Source organism: Girardinichthys multiradiatus, chromosome 6, assembly GCF_021462225.1.
Source record: "Girardinichthys multiradiatus isolate DD_20200921_A chromosome 6, DD_fGirMul_XY1, whole genome shotgun sequence".
Classification (NCBI taxonomy): Eukaryota; Metazoa; Chordata; class Actinopteri; order Cyprinodontiformes; family Goodeidae; genus Girardinichthys; species Girardinichthys multiradiatus.
Window position 1 is genome coordinate 10,699,576 of NC_061799.1, and position 26,990 is coordinate 10,726,565.

General features: G+C 36.8%; 1 protein-coding gene across 7 annotated transcripts in view; it reads left to right on the forward strand.

Moving 5' to 3' along the window:
* LOC124870099 (MAGUK p55 subfamily member 7-like) overlaps positions 1-26,990 on the forward strand; it is a 36,190-nt gene that overhangs the window by 189 nt on the left and 9,011 nt on the right. Inside the window, exons 2-14 of one of the 7 annotated variants that reach the window (XM_047368581.1) lie at positions 953-1,006; positions 1,427-1,458; positions 2,221-2,339; positions 2,542-2,619; positions 5,266-5,346; positions 10,455-10,589; positions 12,837-12,918; positions 13,884-13,969; positions 15,725-15,802; positions 17,066-17,262; positions 17,347-17,405; positions 18,453-18,506; positions 26,340-26,513. In XM_047368581.1, coding sequence (XP_047224537.1) covers positions 1,431-1,458; positions 2,221-2,339; positions 2,542-2,619; positions 5,266-5,346; positions 10,455-10,589; positions 12,837-12,918; positions 13,884-13,969; positions 15,725-15,802; positions 17,066-17,262; positions 17,347-17,405; positions 18,453-18,506; positions 26,340-26,513 — 1,171 coding nt within the window. In that variant the 5' untranslated portion in view covers positions 953-1,006; positions 1,427-1,430. Of the gene's footprint in view, positions 1-952; positions 1,007-1,426; positions 1,459-2,220; positions 2,340-2,541; positions 2,620-3,186; positions 3,263-3,358; positions 3,385-5,265; positions 5,347-9,132; positions 9,312-10,454; positions 10,590-12,836; positions 12,919-13,883; positions 13,970-15,724; positions 15,803-17,065; positions 17,263-17,346; positions 17,406-18,452; positions 18,507-26,339; positions 26,514-26,990 lie in introns of those variants that run through there. The other 6 variants (XM_047368582.1, XM_047368584.1, XM_047368586.1 and 3 more) reach the window with 6 other exon arrangements.

The window sequence follows — 26,990 nt, forward strand, 5'->3', positions numbered from 1 at the left end:
TACATTGTATACAACAAAACAAGACAGTTTTTTATAATACTTTTTTTTTTTTATTACTGTCTGACATCAAATGCCTGACTATACTATTCCTCTTTTAGGCCAGTTAGAATGATCAAAATATTTTCTATTTGCTACAAGCTAGAATATTGAAAAAAAGATTTGATTTTTAATTCAGTTCAGTTATCATCAAATTCAGATGTGTGATACATTTCCTTCAGTATTTGCGTTTTCATCTGTATTGTAGGATGCAGTATCTCTTTTGTTTTGTTATGTTGCGTTTAGAATTATGGTCAAATCGCCTTTCAGCCCATCGTTTCACTGTGGATAAATGGATAAAGACATCTTGAGAACGCCCTTGCGTTTGTTCTGGGGTTGAATTGCACATTGTGCAACAAAACCCATTTACTGTAAAAAAAAAAACAACAAAAAAAACCCACTCTCTATAGAAACAGAATCCGTCTCCTTCCCAAAAGGTAAAATGGATGGACATTACCATGGTAATTGAAACAGTTATATGGAATTGTATGCAAGTACAAACAGCATGCATGCTGTAAAGGTATGGTAATCTTAGTGTATGTAAACCTCTGACTTTGTGGAAAGTAATAAATAATTTCTCAAAACAATTTAAATTATTTTAAAATATAGTAAATAGTTTTGACAATCCTAACCTAACACAGGAAAAACTTAATCAGCTTTATTTAAATCTAACACTGAGGATAAAAACGTTTTCATGTGTTTTTAATACAGTGTATGTACATTTTAACTGCACTACTATGTCCCATACTCTGCAAATGCTATTTTCCTGTTGCTGTATTGATTGTCCACTTAATGTAGGTCAGAGCTGATGCATATCGACTGAATGAGAGACAGCCTTTATTCCAGTCTCCCCAGTCAAGCACTTCAGATAATCTCTTTGTAAAGTGAATGCTCAAATGGGACTTGTTCTTTTAAGATCAAGCAATAGGATCTGCAAAAAACAGGCCTAATGGGATGGAGACAGCGCATGGTGAGTGATTATATTGTTATTAGCAGTGATTTACTATAAATGTACACTATTGGAATTTTAAAAAAGGGAAAAATGCTCTGCAGATTGTATTATAAGATTTACTCTTGATTATTTTCCTAAATCACTTTCTTTTGTTTGGAAATGAAAACAACGTGTAAAGCCTTTTTCAATTAATGCTGTTTTTTGATGTAATAAAAATAAAGATGGCGTTGAACAAGTGGAAGAAGCTATTATACATCCTATGGTTAGCCTACTTCTTTATTTGACATGTAAATTTCTATTGTGAAATTGTTCTTTTTTGATCCTGAACCACTGAAATGGAAGTATTCAATGTCACCAATAGGGGGCAGCAATATCTCAGAAGATGGAACCTGTCCCTTGTAAAAACAAGATTCATATATTTGTTTTTCTGTTTTTTAGACTGATGATGCTGAGCAGAACTGAGCACAGAAGTATGTTCAGATTTTTTTAAATGTATTTTTTATCTTTAATGAAATATATGCAGCATATTTTCCCGCTGCTGAAATTAAATCTCTTCTAAGTAATGGGTTAGCTATTTTGTAGGGCGTTGTTTTCCACCTTATATTTAAATTGAGATGCAATTTTAAGATGAGACAAATTCATCTGGGTGTACCTTTTTTGCTTATAAGGTGGATTTAGCAGTCTGATATATGTTTTCATTCAGCTGCAATTGTAAGTAAAATAAAATTGAACTCATGTGAGTTTTATTAATCTACACTGAAATGACCTGAGTGGAATCAAATTGAACTGAATTAAATTCAATCAAACTGAATGACACTAAACTAAACTGAGCAGAACCGAACTGAATTCAGTTCATTTAAACTGAAAAGGGTCTATCTAAAATGAATATGATTGAATCAAAGGCAACTGAATAAAATTTAATGCATTGAAACTGAAATTAACTGAACTGACATGAGTTGAATTAAACTGAAGTAAATTTAATAAATGAATTATACTGAGTTAAACTAAATTAAGTCTGAACAGAGCTAAATCATTTTGTATTGGATTTAAATTAACTTAATTTATTTACTGTACAACATTGCAATAAATTGAATTGTACTGAACTGAGCTGATGTGAAATGAATTTATTTGAATTGAACTAAAATGATCTAAACTGCATTGGGCTTAACTGAATCAAATCAAACTGAAGTGAAGTGAAGTAAAAAGGAATTTCTGTATTCTCTCGTCGTCAGGTATATGTAATTTATTATCTGTGTTGATGTCTGGATCAGAATTTCATACTGACAGAGAAGAGGACTACAGGTTCCTTCACAGCATGTTGATGGAAAAAAAAGTTCACCTGCTGTTTAAGGTAAAGGTTGCTCACATCACGGAGCTGTTTTCTGACGCTAAAGAATGGATGGCATTAAAATACAGAGACAGAACACTTTTTCTGACAGTAGCTCTAGTTGTAAGTCAAGAACGGGTAGTTAGAAATACTAAAAGCTAAGTTGTAATGCTTTCTTTCCTGCTGCAGTGAAAGTCGTTCTTCTTATTCTTCCCTGTCTTGACAGATTCACGAACGGCTCAGGCATTTTGAGAAGCGAAGCCCCGTTCCCATCCAGGAGCACGCAGCGAGTCTGGCCTCAGAAGTGTGTGACTCATTCCAAACATCTTTTGCAGACAGACACACTGCTGTGGGTTATAGTTTGACAGCTGAGAGAAATTAGTTTTTTGTCTCCTCTGTTATATACAAGACTTCCCTGTCAGCCACATGCATGACTGGAATATGTTTTCTTATGTATTTGTTTGGAATTATTTTAAGATATTCCAAGTAATTTGCAGTTGGAAGGCTGTTTTAAAGATAAAGAAATAACTTTGAGTCTGTATTTTATGATCCAAAATAGTAGGTCATACAGAACTGAATCAGAATCAGAAAAGCTTTATCAGAATCAGAATCAGAAAAGCTTTATTGCCAAGTACGTTTTTGGACATACAAGGAATTTGTTTTGGCGTAGTCGGTGCAATACAGTACAAATTAAACAGTATAAACATATCTACAATATAATATAAATATATGTGCACAGTTTTAAGTGAATGAGAGTAAATATAGAACAGTATTGGGTGCGAGAGCAGTACAACAGTGCAGATGATCAGTGGGCAAGTATGGCAGTGCAAGCATGACCTGCTTGAACTATTTAGTCTGGTTCTGATTTCAGGATGTTGGAACATTGGAAATTCTTCATTCAAGATAAAGTGACAACACACTTTCCCCATTGAACATCAAAATAGCAGGTTCTGATATCCTTTTCTCTCCTTATAATCCAGTTTTTCTTTGGTTGTTAATCTCCTCTTTATCTAACTTTCTTTTTGGTCATCATCCATCTTCAGCTTCTTAGACCCTCTCTACATACAGGGTAAATTACAAAATAAAAAGGCTCTCTTACACTATTTCCTTACCATAACTTTATACACAGTACCTTCTGCCATGTTTCAATTTCTTATTCCTGTGTTTGTCTCTTTTCCTTTAGTTGCTTTGCTTTTGATTTGGTTCGACAGAAACTCTGTGCCGGGCTTAACTTATGCAGACCGGTTTGAAGGGCCAAACTGTGGTTCTGTTTCCTCTCACAGAGGCTTCTGTTTGCTCACACTGGAAACTAATGACCTCCATGCACATTGTGTCTCCAGAGAATGCCAAGAAGAAGTCATTACAATAATGTTCTTGTCAAGATAAGCCAATGCATGAAGTCGCTTACTGTCTCTCAACTTGCTGCTAACATTTCTTGCTTAATTTTCTAATAATCACAGCTTTGGATAGCATGGGCAAACATGCACCTAACATACAGGGGTTGGACAATGAAACTGAAACACCTGTCATTTTAGTGTGGGAGGTTTCATGGCTAAATTGGACCAGCCTGGTAGCCAGTTTTCATTGATTGCACATTGCACCAGTAAGAGCAGAGTGTGAAGGTTCAATTAGCAGGGTAAGAGCACAGTTTTGCTCAAAATATTGAAATGCACACAACATTATGGGTGACATACCAGAGTTCAAAAGAGGACAAATTGTTGGTGCACGTCTTGCTGGCGCATCTGTGACCAAGACAGCAAGTCTTTGTGATGTATCAAGAGCCACGGTATCCAGGGTAATGTCAGCATACCACCAAGAAGGACGAACCACATCCAACAGGATTAACTGTGGACGCAAGAGGAAGCTGTCTGAAAGGGATGTTCGGGTGCTAACCCGGATTGTATCCAAAAAACATAAAACCACGGCTGCCCAAATCACAGCAGAATTAAATGTGCACCTCAACTCTCCTGTTTCCACCAGAACTGTCCGTCGGGATCTCCACAGGGTCAATATACACGGCCGGGCTGCTACAGCCAAATTTTGGTCACTCATGCCAATGCCAAACGTCGGTTTCAATGGTGCAAGGAGCGCAAATCTTGGGCTGTGGACAATGTGAAACATGTATTGTTCTGTGATGAGTCCACTTTTACTGTTTTCCCCACATCTGGGAGAGTTACGGTGTGGAGAAGCCCCAAAGAAGTGTACCACCCAGACTGTTGCATGCCCACAGTGAAGCATGTGGGTGGATCAGTGATGGTTTGGGCTGCCATATCATGGCATTCCCTTGGCCCAATACTTGTGCTAGATGGGCGCGTCACTGCCAAGGACTACCGAACCATTCTTGAGGACCATGTGCATCCAATGGTTCAAACATTGTATCCTGAAGGCGGTGGCGTGTATCAGGATGACAATGCACCAATACACACAGCAAGACTGGTGAAAGATTGGTTTGATGAACATGAAAGTGAAGTTGAACATCTCCCATGGCCTGCACAGTCACCAGATCTAAATATTATTGAGCCACTTTGGGGTGTTTTGGAGGAGCGAGTCAGGAAACGTTTTCCTCCACCAGTATCACGTAGTGACCTGGCCACTATCCTGCAAGAAGAATGGCTTAAAATCCCTCTGACCACTGTGCAGGACTTGTATATGTCATTCCCAAGACAAATTGAGGCTGTATTGGCCGCAAAAGGAGGCCCTACACCATACTAATAAATGATTGTGGTCTAAAACCAGGTGTTTCAGTTTCATTGTCCAACCCCTGTATTTGCTCTAAAGTTCTAAAATGATGGACGACATCAGCTTGTTGGAAAGAGTGAAAAAACTGACCATTTGGCATTACAAGCTGTACTCTACTCTCTTTTCTTGCATCTTGTTTCTATATCCTGCTTTGCTTGCTTGAAACTAATTTAATAAATTTATGCCACATTTGTTTTTCTTTTTGTTTCAGTTTGCAGAAGAGCTGCTGTACCAAGGCTGGAGAGATGAAGTCAAAGAACTGCTTACACTTATTTCCAAACCTCACTTTAAGGTGAAAACAGTTTATCTCCATGGTGATAAGTCAGCTTTCTTTAGCTTCAAAAGTCTGTGTGGTCTTATACCTTACCAAGCTTAAAGTCTTTGGCCCAGTCAAATCACACACCAATCAACCAAAGGAAAAGACACTTAAAAGAATAGATGTAATAAAAATTGTTTAACATGTTCTCGATTCCAATGGTTGCCAGATAAAAAAAAGTATATAAGAAGGAATATTGGAGCCCATTAAATATGTAATTAAAAATATTTAAGTTTTGACCAAAACTATCAATCAAGCCTGATTTAGTAGCAAATCCCATAAAATTTTTATTAGAATGTAACTGAATATGTCCACTCAACACATTCTTATTTGTCACATGAGCTGCCTAACAGATAAGGCTTATAGCCCTGTGGTGCCACTGGGTAAGGTAACAAGTTTTCTGAAATTAAATCCAGGGACATTTCCAGCTCGGTCAGGGAGTCTGCCAACATGAGCAGCTCATCTCTGGTTCTGTGAGGTCTTCTCGGTCTGAAGAACCATCAGCCATGGTAATCAGACATGGTAGCCATGGAGGCCTGGATAGAATGAGAGCAGACAAGGGTTTTAGATGAGAACCCGGGGTCATCATAGTATAATCTTATTATAAATATAAACATTTTTAAAATAATTTAACAAGTTTCCTGAGCTGATGAAATTCCAAAATGCTATACTTAGCAAAAAAAAAAAAAGTTTTTTATTTGGAGCAACAAGCTCACAGAACAGAAGAAATGCACATTTAACCAGGTAATTATCTCTCCCTCCTCATCATTCTCAGTTCATGCCGTTCTTGCCTAATTCACAGTTTCCTTGTCACTCCTTTATTTATTTGTAAGGAACTTTCATATGTTCAAGTTGGGTAGACAAACACACCTAAGACTGAAAGTCTACATTCACTTATCATAGTAGTAAATTAACAAAACAACTCATGCAGCCACATCCTGCGCTCTTGTCTTTCCTTTTGCTCTTCTGTTTGTTAATGAAAGTTTAGTTTATTTTACATCTGGTCCTCATCTTTAGTAAAACAAAACACATCCTAGCCCTATTTTTTTATCTGAGCACAGCAAATGTTGACAACACTAGTAATGTTTCCTATCGTGAAACAAACCTTTATCACAGCAAGGATAAGCCCAGTCCAATAGATACATTGTTTGGAAATTTATTGAAGTGCCATTTAGATGTTAAACACACACAATTTCTACTCAGAAATAGTGATTAATATCTACCCAGAAGAAATGTATGTAAATTGCTACACCAATTTTATTTTGGTAATGTTGTTCTGTTGTTCTTTTAATGTCAATACATATCCAGCAAGGACAGACATTTCATACTGCACAAGAATTTAAATGCAGAACTAGTGGAAAGTCCTTATAGATCCCTCCCACTGCAACATTTGTCAGTGTAGTAATCACACCTTCTTCAAATTTCTGAATAATCTTGCAATATTTTTGGACACAACAAAGCAAAAATGCTCTGTCCAAAATGTGTGTCAAGAACAACCTGCTAGAACCTCTAAACCAGGGCTGCGAAAACAGAATGGTGTATTATTGGCCTTTAGAATAATGCCAATGAAACCGCAGCTCTGGGTCATCCCATCCCTCACTACCTTGTATCCCCATTTCATACTCCATCTGTAAAAAAGTCCATGCCCTTCTACTTAAGCTTTGCTGCATCAGTTTATTTGGTGTTTTTGTTATTTTCATGGATTATGGAGATAAATGGTAGAATTTATTTCTTTGTTTTATTTGAAAACTTTGCATTATACTCCATTCTGATTTGTGATGGTTCTGATGCCAATTTTAGCTAATTGACTCTTATCATATTTGACTGATTTTGACCCTAGATCAAGCCAAAATTACTCTTATGATCTCCTCTAACCAGGCTTTGAGGTAGGGTGGTTTAGTTAGCTTCTTTCCTTAAATAAATGAAATCATTGACAAATTATCAGAAACATACAAGTGTGACAAAAACCTTTAGTTTTACAAGATCTGTGAAATATCAATTTGTGAATGGTATGACCAGAACCTTCCCAGAATAATATGGCTTCATGACAAAAAGAACAATGTTATTCACATCATCTGTTTCAGAGATTTTAATGATTTGTCTAATCAGAGTTAAGTGATTTAGTTTCTGTTGCTTTAACCGTAAATGTAGTAATTACTAAAGCATAACCCATAATGGACATTTTTTCATTTTAATCCAGCTGGAAGTTCCACGTTTAAAGAAGGAATAACAGTAAAATAAGCATGTTCACAACTAATGCTGTTACAAGTTGAGTTATTTTCCTTGTACACCGCTTTGACAGTGAATCTGTATTTTAAAATGGTTAATTTTCAGACTGGCACACTTCATTTGACTTATTCTGTTAACCTGACTGAACACAGCAGCTATAATGGCTGACAGCATTCTGTTTCCTACAATAAACTCGAACATGAGTCATACACAGTGACAAATGATTCCAACAGTAAAATGCATTCAAATTGATTTCACCACATCCCCCTGCCCCCTGAGAGGTGCTGACATCTATTAACCAGACTGGCACTGAAGCTAATGTTCTCCCAAATTATGTTTATTACAGTGGACCTGGAGATATCCAGACTTCTCCAGTTAATGTTTTCCTATTTCAAATCTGCTGACAGCCATGTCTCAGATCCACTCATACGTTCATAGCGGCACAGAGAACGTGTTTTTTTAATGAGTTGCCAAAGTTGTGGGGTTTTTTTTAATTTACGAGGAGAAAAAGCCAGACGTCAAGTAAAAGTTTGTTTAAACACCCCTAATGACTTTTTTGTTCTTGGCCGCAGTGCTGGAGTTCACACATACTTATGAGCGATGCTGGGTATCATATGCTGTGAGTGAATGTTTGTTTTCTTTGAAAACCACCTTTTGAAAGCAGCCAGAGCTACATTGCTCATGCGCTGGCAGCTTCTAAACAGACCAAGTGCTGATAGACTTTGGGATAACCAGTAGGGTAACTGACAGATGGATGTCTGACTGGTAAAGTGAACTTGATGAGCAGATGTTTCCCATATTCACATTCCTTCTCAATACAGTAAATCTCCACTTTTTAATCCAGGCTCGTATTGAAACATTAACAGCTATTCTGAATAATGTTTTTCTGCAAGCAAAACAGAGGCTGTCATACTGTCACAGCTACAGTGTCTTGATGTCAGTGTGTTTTACTGGACTTTCATGTGATAGACCCACACAACATAGTGTATAGTTGTGAGGTCATTCAGGGTTTGTCTGCACCTGCTTTGCTAGAAACTTAAATTTTGCCCATTCTTCTTTGCTAAGTACATCAAGATTACACAAAGAGCATCTGTTAACCTCAATGTTTAAGTCTTGCCACAAATTCTCAACTGAGTTTAAGTATGGACTTTGACTGGGTTATTCAAACATATGGACATGCTCTGATCTAAACCATTCTGTTGTATCCTGCTGAAAAGTGAACCTTACTTCCAAGTCTGACGCCTTTTGCAGCCTCTAACAGATTTTCTTCCACAATGGTCGTGTATTTAGTTCCATCAACTTTTTCCAGTTTCCCTGTCCTCACTGAGCAAAGACCTCCTCACAGCATGATGCTGCCATCTGATGTGTGCATTGTTTGTTTTTCCACCATACATACAATTTTTGGCCATGAAGGCCAAAAAGTTCAATTTTCAACTTGTCTGGCAAGAGCACCTTCTTCTATATGTTTGCTGTTTACTCTACTTGACTTGTGGTACACTTTAAATGGCATTTCTTATGGCTTTCTCTCAACAGTGGCTTTCTTTTTGTGACTGAACCATGAAGGCCTGTGCATTATTAACAGTTGCCCTGTCAACAGATTCTACCACCTGAGCCGTGGATCTCTGCAGCTCCTACCATGGGCCTCTGTGCTACTTCTCTGATTAGTTGCTGTCTTACCTAGCCTGTCAGTTTAGGTTAATGGCAATGTATTGGTAAGTTAGCAGTTGTGCAAAAGTCTTCAGGCTTTGGGATGATTGACTGAAAAGTGTCCTGTGAAGTGTTTAAAGCGTGGATGGTTTTATAAGCTAACTGTGCTTTAAGCCTCTCCACAACTTCTATCTACCCTGACTTGTCTGCTGTGTTCCTTATAATGTTCTCTGTCCTGGTAGTAAACAGTGTTTGCCTAAGCAAAGTCGTTGTACAGTGTTAGTAGCAGATTTGCTCTACAGAAGGGACAAAATAGGATATACTGCCTGTTGACATTATTTATAACTGGCAAGACAGGTTATATATGGTTCAGACAACAAATTAGACAGCCCGTGATAATTAGAGACAACATGACAACAATGACAAACAGAACAGACTGAAAATGTTAAAAATAACAATAGTAATGGTGATAACAGTAGCCTTGGTAATACTCTTTGTTTGCTAATGTTTCTTTGGGTCTTGTCAGAACAGTTAAATTTACTGTTTATTTACTTGTTTATTTTTGGGATTAAATTACATACAAGTGGACTCTACTTTTTAATTGGTTAACTTCAAAACAAATGGTTTCGTGTGCATGACTCATATTTAAAAACCTTTCTTTATTAAAACCTTTTTAAAAAATAATTTTCTTCCAGTTTCTGTTGATATATTACAATAAGATAATTTGAAATTTGTTGTTCCAATATGACAAGATATGTGTTTATTCAAAGGGTGTGAATACTTTTGCAAGGCAATGTAAATTAATGCTACATTAACTGTACAGGGATTGTATTGTCAGTCAGATTTGTATGAGGTAGCATCAGTGATGTGGGTGGCTCCTTTCAGGCATCATATTGTACTCTGAGGCATGTTGGAACTGGTAGTTTAGGACCAGTTTGAAAAAGGACAGACCTTGGAGTCTGCTACAGAAATATGGGCTTCTTGTAGTTTAAAAATCTTATAATTTAATATCAAGGGTGTCAAGTATTTCAGTGAATCTTCTTATATCTGACCAGTTAGTCTAATCATGAGCTAGCCTTAAACACATTCACTGTGTCTTGATTGTTTGTTTTGTGATTGACTGGTGACATTTGGGAAACACTCCTATCCTAGAATTCAGGGTTAAATCATTAATGCTGAACTCCATCTTTACTCGAATTCTTTTCCAGAGTCTCCTGCGTACCCATGACTCTGTAGCTCAAAGAGACTTTGAGCCTGCTCTCCCACCTCTACCTGATGATGCAATGGAGGAAGATGAGGATTCAGTCAAAATTGTGAGCCTGGTTAAAACCAAAGAGCCACTGGTCAGTATTTGTATGGCAGTCAATCAGCAATCAAACCATAAACACATACAGAACAGTTGTCAGTCTTCTTATTTTATTTTATTGTTTCCAACTGCACAAAGATTTAACACACCTATTGCTACTACAAAGACATGCAAAAACCTTGTTTATCCATTGAGTAACATTCAGGTGTGACCCTGTTTGTTTTTTAATTGCACAAATTTGTTAATTTTTGTTGTTGTTGCCTAATATGCCTTTTGTTTGTATTGTATTGTTTTTCTTGCATGGCTTTAAGGAGAGAATAGATAGGAGATGAGAGATTGGAGATGATAAGGTGAAGTGGTTGCAGTTGCCAACTTCACCGCTAGATGTCACAACGGTGCAGAAAAGTTTAAATTAGCACAAACACTGTAGGTTGTGGAGGTCCAAAAGTGCCACAATTCATGACAGTCAAGTTCACTACCATTATGAAAATCTAAACACATAAACAGCTGATATAATCAAGATTTATAATTAATTAAACATATGGTTAACAAAGTGTCATCTCCCAATATTAATGTAAATACTTCATGAAGTAGAGTTATTCGATGAACTGCAGTGACAGGCTGATTTTTTTCATTATGCTCTGCAGCACAGATAACATGAAATAAATAAATAAAAACCTAAATAATTCTATACAGTTTTAAGATATAAAAACCTCTCATTTTAATTAATAATTTCACATACAATTGCTTAATATGTATTTAATGAACATCAAGATTATTTATTCCCAATTTTTTATTATTAAAAGTAAACAACTGTAAATGTATTACATTGTGGCACTTTTGGCATTTAGAGCAGTTACACTGAAAAGCTTCCAAAAGTTTATTCATCAACAGTTACTGAAAGTTACTCGGCCAGATGGAACAATTTGACAACCTGAGAGTTTAGGGTTAGACTTCCTATTTAGATCAAGTTTATCATGTTTTACAGTGCATGATTTTTAAAACCCATTTACACCAAGGTAAAGCAAGACAAAACATCTGCTAGGGGTAGGAAAAGGAACCTGCGTAAGGATTACTGTTGTGGTCTGTGCTGCATTTGTGTTTAAACTTTTAACTTCTTTCTTAAAACCAAGATTTTTCCACAGCTCTTTTGCTATATATCACTGTGACACACAACATACTGCCGTTCCATCTGGTATATTTATCTATAGTGAAATAATGTTAACATTGACATCATAATGGAGTCATTAAAGCAGTACTACAAATTTAGAAGGATTGAGTTAATTTATTTTTCTATTTCTGGAGCACATTGATTAGTTTCAAGGCCTTTAATCATAGGTCGCTCTCATGATGCTGCCTGAATGTTCTGCTTTATTACTTATTCCATGTCATTGTCTCTTAATTTTAAAAAGTTTCCTGGATCAAGTAAAGGAGAAAAAAAATCTAGGGAGGATTCAAGAACCGCAGACCTTCACCAATGCCATAAAACCTCTAAATTTGTTATTTTAATGAAAATACAAAAGCTCAAATTAATTTCTTTTGTTTGCAGCTGGGACACGTTTTTCATCAAATGCAACCAAGCATTTACATACAAGAACATGTTTTCTCCTTTAGGTAGTTTTCATACAATAGAATGGATATTCAATAATACCTTCAAAGTTTTAATTTTATGTGCAAGTTGCATCACTTTCTGTTGCCAAGTTTTGTAGACATTTGCAAACCAGAAGACAGTTCCATCAACATTAGCCTCCCTACGATAGCAGCAGAAAATTTCTGTTTTCAGTGACTCATCTATCAAATAGGCGTTTTTGCGCACGTTGGTTGCCTTCAAAAGGAACTTTGGACAGATAACATAACATACTTTTGCTCTGATCCCGATCTTAGACTGGAAGAGGACTGACCTTTCTCTGACTTTGTCCCGCTGATCGATCCAACATGTTCCCATTTTCCAGACAACAGTGCTTCAACTGAGCGAGAGCTGATTGCAGCCAGCCAACTGCATCAGATGCTCTTTCCATTCTTGCATTGCACCACATCAAAAACATCTGTTGTAAATAAAGCTGGTTTTGGAAAACCTTTTTCAGCCTGTTGTGTGGAACATGAAGGCATCTAAATAGTCCTTTTATGAAACAACATACTTCATGGGCCAGATAGAGCTCTAAGAAGCATTCTGTAATAAATGCTGTAATAAATTCAGTATGTTACTTTCTCTCCATGTATTTGACCTCTTTACCTCTCTGAATCTGTTTGTTTGTTCTTTTGTTTATTAATCCCTGTTCTAAAGGGAGCAACAATTAAGAAAGACAAATACACTGGAGCTATTGTTGTGGCCAGGATCATGAGAGGAGGTTCAGCTGATAAAAGCGGTAAGTAGACTGGTAAGATATTCTCACATGATAACCGGGAGTAAAAATACAGCTGTTTCATGTTTTTACTGTATCAGCATAGAAATATATAACATGGTCTAATTATTTTTATTGAAAACAGAAAAAGTTGATAATGTTATCTATAACAATTATTTATTATTTTGATATTTAATAAAAATATAGAATGCACACCTTTTAAATTCAATAGTAGTTTTAAAGTACAGTACTTACAGTACGAAATATTTAACCATTCATTTCTGTTCTGCTTTTTATAGAATAAGAATATATACGTAAGAATATATATACTATATGTTTATCTCAGCCTGTGTACTAGGCTGAGATAAACAGGTCACTTAGTTGAACAGCTAGCCTGCATTCAGCTGCTGAAAATACATTCTGCTCTTAAACTGCTAGCTGTAGTTTTAAAGAGTGATAAGTTGTGGCCAGAGGCAGCCCAAGACTGTGTAGGGGCCCTAAGCAGAAATTAAAACAGGGCCCCAATTTTTAGTATGCAATATTATTAAATAAATAGCACTAAATACTTTGTGGAGTCCAGGCTGTTTTATACTAGCATTATTAAAACAAGACTGTTAACATAGCATCAAAGTATTAATATTTTCCTCTGTATGATTACATCTAGTACTTTGGTCAGTTCTTGTAAATATTAAATACATCTAAATTTTATAGAATTTTAAGTTCTTCTACATTTATTTGTTGTAGATTAGTTTTTGTAATTCCTAAATAAACTCATATTTGAAATAATTTAGATTTTTTTTCTTTAAATGCTACTTCAGATTTGAAGTTTTAAGAAGTATATTCCATGTTAGAGGTCTGGTACTTTTGCAACCAAAAATATGTTCAGCAGGTTTCTTCTTAGCGAAACAGTAGTAGTAGCTTTCTTTCAGCCTTTCTTTGTGTTGTCAAAGAGTAATAATGGCATGATATGTCTTTGTAACACTTTGAAGGCCTGATTCATGAAGGTGATGAGCTGAAGGAGGTTAATGGAGTTTCACTGGAGCACAGAAAGCCCAAAGAAATCCTTCCTCTTCTGGTCAGTCATCACTCACTTCATTGTCTCCTTTTTACTACTTCTCGCTCTCCTCCTGCTGTAGATATTTTAGCATTTTTTTAAAGACTGCATGAATTGCATGAATATATTTCTGACTGTCAGTATAGTAAAAAACAGGGGAGTAAGTTGAGATCCACTGAGATGCTACAAAAGCTTTATTAAAATAGGATTCTATACAGGCTTCCAGAGCCTTTTAAGTGGAACCAAAGGAGATGTTGTCAATATGATTTGTGTGGGATGTCTCCTCACTGTCCTCAATGCCATGTTGCCATGTACCAGTTGCAAGCAGGATACTTGGTGGGATTTGTACTTTTTTGTGCTAAGTGACCAGGCTAACAAATTTTAGACAATATCTATTTCCCTGCTTTTTACGACTACAAAAACTAAAGGAACATGTTTGCAAAGTGAGGACTCTTTTGAGTACTATTTCTGTGACTCATGTAGTAAGATACCAACAGTCCAAATTGCAAATAAATAGTGTATTATGTACATGTGAAAGACAAAGGGCTTGGGTTGGTGGGGAACTTCCAAATTTCCAAGTTGAAATTCTGACTTCCAAAGTAAAGAAAATCAACTCTCATGGCTCCTCAAGTCTGAATCCCTACCCCAAGATCAAAATCCAAATATATTACAAATTCTGCTAAATTCAGAAAAAACTACTTTTTGTATGTTTACTATGTAACTTAACTTTATTGTTCCAAAAACTGTATGTATTTATTGTGTCGACACCACTGTGATTGGACTGATCCAGGACAGTGATGAGTCAGCATACAGACAGCAGGTGGATCGGCTGGTACACTGGTGTTGTCAGAACTACCTGGAACTCAACCCACTCAAGACTGTGGAAATGGTGGTGGACTTTCGGAGAACACTACCCCCATACACCCCCCTCACCATCCTCAACAACAACGTAGCAGCTGTGGACCACTTCAGGTTCTTAGGAACCACCATCTCTGAGGACCTGAGATGGTCTTCACACATAGACACTGTTCGAAAGAAGGCCCAGCAGAGACTGTACTTCCTGAGGCAACTCAAGAAGTTCAACCTTCCACAGGAGCTGCTGGTCATCTTCTACACTGCCATCATTCAATCTGTCCTGTCTTCATCCATCTCAGTGTGGTATGGGTCAACCACAAAACAGGACAGGTCCAGACTGCAACGAATAATCTGGACTGCAGAGAGAATAATCAGGGCTGACCTTCCCTCCATCCAGGACTTATATAGGTCTAGGGTCAGAAAAAGAGCTGCTAAATTCTCTGCAGACCCCACACACCCTGCACATAAACTGTTCAGAGTTTTACCTTCAGGCCGTCGCTACAGAGCACTGTTCACTAAAACCAGCCGCCACAGAGACAGTTTCTTCCCCCAGGCTGTTTCTCTGTTGAACATTTAATAGAGTACAAAACAACAGCATAGAGATGTTGCAAATGCACCTTTTTATTTATATATGTGTATATTTGTATATTGTATATATGTATATTCTGTAATGCAAAAACAAAAACCAGAGAGCAAAGTGTATCGGAGTCAAATTCCTTGTTTGTATGTACAAACTTGGCAATAAAGCTGATTCTCATTTTCACTGGGACGGAATCACTTTATGGTTCCGACCAGCTTTCTAAAATAATATTAATAGGCTCGCTAAAAATATAAGCAGATCTCGTTAATGATGCCTAGTTTTGAGTCCTGTGTCCCAAAATCTTGAACATAAAATAGATTTCTGTCTTTTTTTGTGTGTAGGCCTGTTCTGAGGGTGCAGTTAAATTCAAAATAATTCCTGGATCCACTAAAGAGGACATGTCATCATGTATGACAAAGGTAATGCAGATATTAAACCTATTTCTCATGCTGTATCTTGTTTTTTATTTTTTTTATTTTCCTTTAGCATTTAGTGGGGCTAACTGCCAAACTTAGATTTTTGGAGAAGGTACTAGTGGAATTGTATAGTGATTTACAAAAGTCATCCCATTACTTGATTGTTTTTTACATTTTGTTATTTTAGGATACGGAAAACATAAATGTATTTCATTAGGATTTTATGTGATATGGCAACACAAAGTAGCACATAAGGTGGAAGACATTAGAAAGTAGAAATAGCGTCCATTTGTGTGTAATTTAGCTCAGAATAAATGCAGCTTTTTTGTGAAGGCCCCAGAGGCTGGTCAGCGATGACGGGTGGATGGATGGCACTTACTGGAAGAAAACCCATTAGAGGCTGTAAAGATTTTGAACCGGGTTGGAGATTCACCTTTTAGCAGGACAATAACCCTGAACAAACAGCCAAAGACGTGAATGGCTTAGATCAAAGCAGGGTAATGTATTAAAGTAACTCTGACAAAATCCTGACCTCAGTCAAGATTCTGTAATCAGACTTAAAAACTGACTGTAATTAGTTTGTTGTTTTTCAAAGCGGAATATGTAAAAATATGAAATCTTTAAATGTGCAAAGCTGGTAGAGACTTACACCAAAAGACCTCCATTGCAGGGGGGGCTGAATCCTTTTCCTTCTTCTTCACAATTATGTCCTACTTTGTGTTGGTATATTACATAAAATCCTAACAAATAGGCAAATAGGTGTGAATACTTTTGCAAGGCACTGCATTGGATTCATTTGGTTTTATTTTGTGTATTATCCAGTTTGCTGATTTTACCACACCTGGCACTCAATATACTGTATGATGAGAGTTAGCAGAATCATTTGGCAGTGTCTAATGTTTGGGCTCCATTTATTTAAATAAAAATAATTAATTGTTATATCTTGCAGAAACATTTTCAGTTCACCAGTCTTTGTGTTCAGAAAGAATTATGGATTACAGCCACTTTGTACGCACATTGAATGAGTGAGTTGGAAACTGTTTTGATAGCAGGCAACATTTGCAAATTATTTTTAATAATTGGGTCGTTTCTCAAAAATGACACGTGGAAGTATGAAATGCTGTGCTTGTTGTCAGGATACAGATGTTAAAAAACTAGGGATGGGAAAATAGCCAGAGTACAAAATAAAACAAATCTCGAGTTATTTTCCATTATTTTCACCATTTTAGGTTTTTAAAAGATAATAAAGACTTTGTTATTTCTCAGTTGTTTGTGAGAGCTCTGTTTGACTATGATCCCATGGAGGATACGACCATCCCATGTAAGGACGCAGCAGTGGCCTTCAAACGAGGGGACGTCCTCCAGATTGTCAGCAGGGAAGATGATACCTGGTGGCAAGCCTGCCACCTTGGAGATGGCAGCAGTCGAGCGGGCCTCATCCCCTCAAAGAAGCTCCATGAAAGGTGATCTTTTCATACCGTAAGTCACTAATATTTAAGCAAAATGCAAAAAATTTAATAAATATTTGTTCCATTTTACTTCTGCAGAAGAGTAGCATTACAACGACCCAGAGCCCTATTCAAGCCTCAGCTCATCAACCCAGCAGGTGAGCAGTCTCTTTCATAAACTCACACCACCTAAAAGCAAACAACACTTTTCAGTAAACATCTTCGAGGATGACAGGTGAAAATATAAGAGGAAGGTCTCAGGGAAGGTTAGCTTGGTGGCTCTGATCCTCTTCACTTCAGGAAAATAGTGCAGACTAACGGCTGCTATTGTAGTATTGCTGCCACCACCAGCAATGCACCGTCTCACCATATTTACGCTGTTTTTAATGCAACTTGGCTTCAACCTGAACAGTTCATCATGGCTCACACAATGAATGACTGAAGACTTCCCCTTAGATGTCATTTCCAGGCAACTTTGGACTTGCAAAATGTAACATCGAAATATACTTATTTAGTGTCACATATTTAATCCTAATATCATGTCAATTATTGGCCAGTCCCTTCAATTTTCTTTCAATTTCTGCATTTGTGGGAAAAGCGTGTCACAGGCAATTTAAATGTATTTATTAACTCAACAGGCTCCCTTAAAATTGTTTTAACAGTTACTTAATGCTGCAGTAGGTAACCTTTGCAAAAATGCATTTTTTACATATTGGTTAAAACTGTCACTTTGTCCTAACCATAAAATATGAATCATAATCTGAAACTCTCCAGCTCCTCTGGCTGCTCCCAGTGGTCCTACTGCCATTTGCAGAAATACACCGCTCCCGGTCAGAAACAAGCAATCAAAGCCAGTAGGAATGTCTTAGCAGTGTCAGTCACGCTTGTGTACTCACACCCCTGCTCCGCATTGCGTGTATCGTTGTTCAAGCTCAAGATTGCTGGTTTACTGCAGCTGTGCTAATGGCGGAGAAACAACTAAATGTTACTAGAAAATGTTACTAGAAAACTTACCTGTAATTAGCTGTGCTTGTTCAAAATTTCAGGCTAAGTCCACAGTTTTCTCAGATCTCCCTAGTGCAGCTTTAAACTGCAAATTATTTCAGACTACAGTACTACATAACATTTTTATTAAGTATGATCTCAAAGTCTCTAGATATAGTTTGTTAGAAAGGATTTTCACATTTCCCTTTTCTCCCCCTCAGTTTTTCCAGTCACAGAGGATGTAGACTACGGCTCTATAACAGGAATCCACATTGGTGAGATGCTGGACACTCAAATACCACTAATTCCTACGTGGGGACTTTATTCTTCTTTAATGGACAAGAAACACATATTCCAACATGTCAAAAGAGTGATGGTAGGATGTGCAATGTAATGAATGACACTACGATGGTTTGGCATTCTTCAAACGTGGTGTTGCACTGGGGGGTTAAAAATGCTCTTGAAGTTATTCAACCCTTCAGAACATGCTTACTTTAAAAGATAGGATATTTGCAGAAAGAAGACAGCTAAATTATCTTTATCCCTTTTAAAACGTGTAAATGTTGCTTTGCTTTTGTTTTCTTTGATTGCTGAAAAGATCAGTTTCTTTCATTAGTAAACTCAAAAATGGGTTTTCTTCTTGGGGCTTGTTGGTAGCGTGGTTATATTTAAGGAATGCTTGACATGGGTGGTGAATAGCTTAGCAAGGTACTTTCAGCTGGAACGGAACCATTATAGTTAATTGGGTTCAAATTGACAAACGTGTTGGAAGACAGAATGATGAAGCTAATATTCTTACCCCATACCACACTTGCATGCAAATGCTGTGGAAAGTAAACTACCACACTAACAGTACTGTCTGGAAAAGTTCTACAAATGGCATTTAGAAAAGGCTGCTAAGAATAACTGTAAGGTTAGGTTTGATTGTCTGTTATGTTTGGATACAGAAGTAAAAATGGTGTTGATGAACACACCATACTCAAGATTGTTCTGTAGTTTATTCTAAAATACCCAAAACCTAAAAACAAAATCTAACTTTGTACAGTCATAAGAAAAACATCAGTAAACATAATTAAATTTTAATTTTGTATTGAGAAATATTTCCATATCGATGTTTTTTTTATTATCTCTGTATAAGGAAGTCATACAAATTTACTTGAACAAAAAAATGTATCGTGTTTTACTCAAACAAAAGATCTTTCAAAAACACCCCATGGAACCAATGCATACGTAATTCATGAGCAAATGTCTGAGAGTGGTATTATAGTGTGAATGCTGAAGGCATTCACACTATAGAGATCCTGTTTCTCTTTACTATTATGTATATCTAACACTTTTTTTGGCACCTATCTCCTCCTTCATACTTTGTGCTATTTCAGCTATTCAACTTTTAAAATGTTCAGCTCATTTAGGACATTACGGCTATGACTTTTGGTATTAATACTTTTTATACTTTTTAAAATATTCAGCTTTTTGTGCCGATTTTTGGCCCATTGAAATGAATGGAAAATCTTAAAAATTCTGCAAAATTCAGCTAAAACTTTGTGCTCTTTAACAGCTTACTACTTCTGCATACTTTCAGCTAGAAACACCATCCTTTTGAAATGTTCACAAGACATTAGGCTATCTTCAAATGATTCAGCGTTTTGATATCTATTACGGTTCTTCTACAATTGCGATTCAAATTTTAGGCAAGATTTTTGACATTTTTTGATTTTATAATGTAATCCTATGGCGGAATTCGTCAGTTTGGTAAAGTGTATGCTCTAGGTTTTTAAATAACCTGAGAAAGAACGAACAAACTCTCCTCTCTTTCTCAATTTTCACTCGACTGCCACAAATTATGTATCAAAACGTAGGATGCTCTATCGCGATTCAGAAAATGTCACCCTCATTAATGTGGGACTAACCGATTTCATGCAACACACCCAGGAGCAAAGCAAAGTCAACACACCCTGAATGGAAAACCTATAGGAATTTCAGAAAAAATCAGAGCAAAAAATCCTTAAACTCACACGTTTTCGAATCGCCGTCTCTCGTAAACCGTTCAAGTTAGAGACTTGAGCTTTGCACCAATTATTCTTCACACCTTGCTGTCACTCACAGTGAAGGAATTTATTTGATACCTTTTATCGTTTTGTCATAAAAAACGTTTGTTTAGGAGTACCAAATCTGTCCTTCCCAAAATTGCTTGAAATTAACAAATTTCAAAATTATCCACTTTTCTACACTGTCATATCTCCTACACAGATTTATGTAGACACACAAAAATCTCCAGGATTGTTCACCCATCCCTGCTGATACATACGGTGCAAAACGTATTCGGATACCTTTTATCGTTTCCTTGTGACGTAATTTTGTTTGAGAGTGAAAAATTCACCTTCACTCAGGTTAAAAATGGTCAAAATGATCCACTTTTTCACAGGGTCACACCTCCCAGACAGATTTTTGTAGAAAATTGAGAAGTTCCATAATTGTTCAGCAATGCCTGCTGATTCATACGGTGCATGAATCAAAACGATAGCCCTTATAGTTTCCGAGTTATTAGATGTTGTTTGAGAGCATGTTCAGGCATTTTCGTGTTTTTCTCCATTTTTCCCTTTTTTTCACCTAGTGTTGTGCCTTTAATATTATATTTTCAAGAAAAACGTGTTAATATTCTCGTTCCCCTGTCCGTTCTGAGAAAAACGGTCCAAGAATGACGTCGATAGCCCTTACAGTTTCCAAGTTATGGGCAGTAGTTGGGGAGCATGTGCCACCATGTTATAAAGCCAGGCCATCATGAGACACAAAGTGTGGTGCTGCATGAGTGAGAAACAGCAGCTGTTGGCTGCTCATTAATTACCATAGCAACAGAACACAGCTGCCAGTGAACTTAAGTAACCTCTGACAGAGAGTGGCTCTGAGGCTGAGCTCAGGCCAGAAGCTTCCATGAGTGATCACGATAAGTCAGTCATAGCTGACAACCAAACTAGACTTTCAAAATAAGACCTACACATACGCTACAAAATAAAAGCCTCTTTTTACACTCAACATAAACCTTCCATATGTACAAATGATTTTTTTTTAAAGCTAATAGCATAAACAATGATTTCAACCGAGCAAGCAGGTTCTATATGACCAATGGAAATAACCCAGACTTGAAAGGACAAACCTGCTAGATTTTCAAAATAAGACAAAAATGCTCTACAAAATAAAAGCCTTTACATTTTAAACTATAGAAAATTGCAGCACTGGGCTTTACACTAATGTTGGAGCTCATCCAGTGTAGGAAATAGGACCAGGTCAGCCCTTTAAAATAAGGCTTACTGAAATTTTCAAACTAAAAACCTCAATCTTTAATAGTTACTAGCGATTATTTAAGCTGATAATAGCAGACAATGATTTTAGAATAGCAAGCAGGTTCTATGAAACTAATGAAAGTAACCCAGACCTGAAAGGACAACCATGCTGGATTTTCAAAACAAGACAAAACATGCTCTACAAAATAAAAGCCTTTACATTTTAAATTATAAATGATTGCAGGACTGGGCCTCACACTACTGTTGGAGCTCACCCTGTGTTGGAAATGCGAGTATGCTGGTCCTTTGAAATAAGGCTTATTGAAACTTTCAAAATAAAAGTCTCAGCGATCCATAGTTTGTATTGATTTTTTAAGCTGATAACATACACAATGATTTTAGAATAGCAACCAGGTTCTTTATATCTAGTGGAGGTACAAAGGACAACTATACTGGACTTTCAAAACAACACCTAGACATACCCTACAAAATAATCGTCTTCATATTTCACACAGCGATAATTGCAGCATTGGTCTTAACACTATTGCTGGGACTCTGTGATGGAGAGAGATCTACTTTATCCTTTCAAAATAAACTCACTGATATTTACAAAATAAAAGTTTCAACATTCCTTAGTTGGGGCCTGCCATAGCAATGAAGGGAGAACAGTGAGTGGCCTGACTCCCATGCCATTGCCTGGTGACACCTATTACTACACATCTCTAAACTGGACTTTTTATTTATTTGCGACTGCCAAAGCAATGCAAGGACGAATGATTACTGGTGAAACAAGAACAGGTCTAGATAGACATCTTAACCTTCTACCCTCAATCATGATGCACACCGTTCTGTTGCTTTGGTTTTGTACCTCAGCCCCCAACCATTGGCTCTGGTCCGAGAAGCACGCACCAAGAGGCAGGCCCCGTCTAAATTTCTTCAGAAATGTTCTAGTTTATTACTATTATTATTATTGTGTGAATGCTGAAGAGTGAATAATTTTAAATGGCAATTTCATAGACATTTGAATATACGCTGTAGTAAGCATCGGAATTTTAGCTAAATTTATCTTATATATTGCTTTTTGCATGGTAGATGGGTTTAATTAATATCAGCCTTCATGCTAGTGATAACCAATATGCTAATGTTAGCATTTTAGCTTCTCTTTCTCCTCTCTCTTAGCTTAAGAACACTTTTGCGTTTTTTAGGCAATTTCTTGTTTGTTTTTGTGTTTCTTCAGTGTATTTATTAGATCAATTTTTCTGAAATTTCTGCTATTTTTTATGTATTTTAGCACTGACTTCAACTTCTTAGGCTATAGTTTTTGCTTCAATCTATGCTTTTTCAGCTCATCTATGGCAGCTCTTTCCTGCTTTTTTAAAGTTTTTGTCAGTTCTTGCATTTCAACAACTCTTTCAACAAGTAGTTTTGAGGTAACTTTACATTAAAGCTGTTTTATAGCTAATAGTCTTCCTGCTCAAACAGATCAGATGACAGTTTTTCTTTGCTTTTTCTGCTATTTCTACTAATTTATCAGATTTAAGCTGATTTTCTGCAGTCAATTACAGCTTGTTTCTGCCAGCTTTCAGCATTCACACTGCATTTTCGCAGAAAATGCACATTTTTCTAGTTTGTTTTCAGTTACATACGTTGTCACAATATCTCATATGTATGGGACAGTATCCTTCTGAACCACTTAGTCCCACACACTGGTCTGAGTAAGTCATTAAGTCCTTTGTGATGTAGAATAAAACTCAAATCAAATCATTTTAGCAGTACAGGTTTAGTCCAAGATTAACACACAGCAGTTCCAAGAAATCTGCAGCAGGACCCGTTTCCTGGTTACACAATAGTTTCTCTGACGGAATGACCTAAGATTGCAAACATATATTTCTATGTCACATTCCAGAGTCAACAGGAATGTTTAAAGTGTGAAATACCATGTGAACAAAACTCTTTTCCACAGAGGAAAGTTTTTCTTTGTGGAGCCTAAAAAGAACACATTTAAACATGCTCACGGGGTTACATTTAGAAAAAGAAGACTTGGCATTGCCACAGAGCGATGGTTAACATCATGATGGGGAATGAGCCAGACCACAGCAACCTTATGAAAGCTGGATGTCAGACAGAACACCAGCAGAGCGTGACAGACTGAGTCTTCACTAAGACATGCTCTTGTATTGCTGAACACCAGAGCTTTGATGCTAGTGTTGGTGGTTTCTAAAATAGGCACTATGTTGTCTGTCATTCAGTCATTCCCTGCTCTGTCTTTAGAATGGAGGTTTATAGTTTAAACAAGCCATTTTCAACTGTCCCCCTAACAGAAACAATGTTCAATTAATTATTGTTAAAGGCACAGAAACTAGCAATCCTTGATATTATGTGGTATGTCAAAACAAGTTCCCATAATTGTATTATAAAATCTATGAAAATTTGATTGACACTAAAATAAAGAGGCAGTGTTGGTATTTCTGCATCTAAAGAAAAAGATTGGAGGTTCAAAAACAAAATGTAGATCAAACACAAGCCAATATTTTTATATCAAATGAATCAAATTTACAAATTATTGATTTATACTTCAAGGTGCAATCTCATGAGCATTGATTAAAACCTCAGTCAAAAAAACTGATACGTCATATTATTTTTTTACTTTAATGACATCCGATCACATGAAACTTGCAAAACCCATGTTTGATTATTTCATTATTTCATTGCGCTAAACACCCCAAAAGTTGCATTATACCCCATTTACACCACAGAGCATTGTGATGTTATAGCATAGCTAACAATCATACAAAGGTACCACTTTTCTAACATGAATAATTGGATGGGAATATGGATAACATCCCAAAGTACCTGTCACTGTAGTGATTATATCTGCGACAGGTTTGGTTCTATCATTTAAAATCAGTGGGCTTTTATTTTGAAGGCAGATTTTTAATGTTCTTTCCTGAAAGAGTGTTACATGACAGGCACAGTTTTTAGCTCGCCTGTTTTTAGCTAGCATCATCTTCTTGGTTGCCTTGCAGCAAGAAGGTGATGTGTTTGAGTTATGGCCCAGGGCTTTTCTGCTTGAAGTTTGCATGTTCTCCCCATTATGCATGGGTTCTTTCCGGGGACTCCTTCTTCCTCCAAAAATCAAGCATGTTTGGTTAATTAGTCTTTCTAAATTGGCTTTAGGTCTATGTGCATGCTTGGTTGTTTGTTCTGTTTGTCTCTGTGTTGCCCTGTAAGATCTAGTAATAAACAATAATGAAGATTTTTATATTTGGTAGCTAAGTGGTGTTGCCAACTTAGCAGCTTTATTGCTATTTGTAATGATTTTTCAGAACCTTTTAGCAACTTAAAAAAGTGACTATCAAAAATCTAGCAACTTTAACCTATGTTATTGGTAACTTTTGGACACTGACATTAAAAAAAATAAATAAATCTATTGTCTTTTTATTGAGTAGCGGGTGCTGCTGTGGTGCTCTGCACCATCCTGACGCACTCACAGGTGACCCAGTTCTCACGCAACAGTCCCTCCCACCCAGAAGCAGGAGATGTTCGCACCCTTACTTTCAGAGCCAGACTAGTTACCATCGTTTTCTTATGTTACAATTGACAGGTTTGTCTATTGTCTCTATTTGGTCCATTTGGATTGTTAATTTAGATTTTGTACAAAAATGTTCATATTTTACTTTGACTTCTTGTAGACACTTAAGAGGACTTTAAGCTTAAAAACTGAACTTGGCATAAGAAAAACAAAAAAAAGCACTCAGACAGCGCAGACATCCACCAAGGCAATAGTGTCATTGACGTATGTCAGCTTTTTTCTACAATAATGAGCTATACTCTGGATGACTTCTGGTCACTGTATGTCAGCTGCTAACAGGATGACAAACCATGAAGAAATTCCAAGTTGTCACGCCATGGTCTGGCACTGATAAAGAATCCTTAAAAAAAAATCCTAGATCTAGATTGTAGTTTGCATCACCACCAAAATCTAATCATCTGTCCCTTGACCTAATTGGCACCTTGTCCAGAAATTTCATCCAAATCCGTTCATAACATTTTTGAGTTACTTTGCCAAAAGACAGAGAGACAGACAGACTAACCATAAAAACACAACCTCATTCGCAAAGGTAATAAACTACAGCAAGTTATTCCTCTCTCCTACAGACAACAGTGCATCACACTGCCGATTCCTCTCTGGTATTCTCAGTGAATTTAACTGTATATGCCAATAACATTGTAGTTTGCTAGATTTCAACAATACACACAAATGCCACTGGTTTAATAGGGTACAAATGTCAGAAATGCAAATAATAAACTTCCACACCTTTTTTATAGGCTCAGTGGTTATATTGGATTTACCTTGGGCTGGTCAGAAGCCGTCAACATTCTGGAAATTTGTTTGGAAACGTAGCAACAGAGAACTTTCCAGTTGATTTTCTAACCCAGAACTCTGAAATGTTGACCTCCAAGAACAAATCAAACACACAATAAGAATACACTGTCAAAAGAAAAGGTTAACTACTAGCTTGTGAACTAAAGGGAGCTTTTAGCATTGGCCCTTTGTTCAGAGCTTCTCATAAAAGCTACAAAATGAAATGGTAGAAACAAATAAATCTATTATACTGTATTTACCAGGTAGCTTGACTGCAAATGAATGTTTCACCCTTGTGGAATTAGCAACACATGTACGCTCACACATTTGCCAAGTACAAGTGAGGAATACGGTTTCATCAAACAACATGGCTAAAAATACTAATAATGCAAATTTAAGATTTCTAGAAAAATTTCAGAAACTTCAATATTTAAAGATTATTGTTGGCTTTGTTACCCCAGCTGGCCTAAGAAGGAGTTTCCGACTCGGACGAAAAGGCAGCAGAACCAGGAAAACTGCTCAGTTACGGAGGTGGAGCTCTGAGGTACATGGTGCAATCAGTCCCCCTACCTATATAGAGGTGGTGCTCTACCACAAGGAGCCAAAGGACAGACCCCGTCTTATTGTCCTGATTGGTATGTAAAACTGTGAAAAATGCATCTGTATTCAAAGGCTGGATTTCTATCTGATGTGCACAAGCTTTGTGATATACTGAACTAATGTACTGTATAGTAAAAGTTTAGGAACTGTGGAGCTATGTGAATAAAACATGGTGCTGTGGTCAGTTGAATTCTGCTTTCTATCAATCCACTGCTTTCATGGTAATGCAAGAACGCAAAACACCATCATCCTATTTATTTAAATAAAACATATTCAACCTGTTGTTGATCAAAAGAAAATGTAATGCCTTGATGAAGATTTATGAGCCCCCTTTTGATCGGAAAAATAATCCTTTCCCATCAGAATCACATAAACAGTGTCAGACGTCTTTGAGTTAAAATATATTGTTTTCACTTAATTAATGCAGTGGTCCAACCCCACATTCACTCCTCTGCCAATCCTGCAGGTCTGCTCTGTGTATTTTTGAGCTCTATCTCCCCACAGGGAATTCC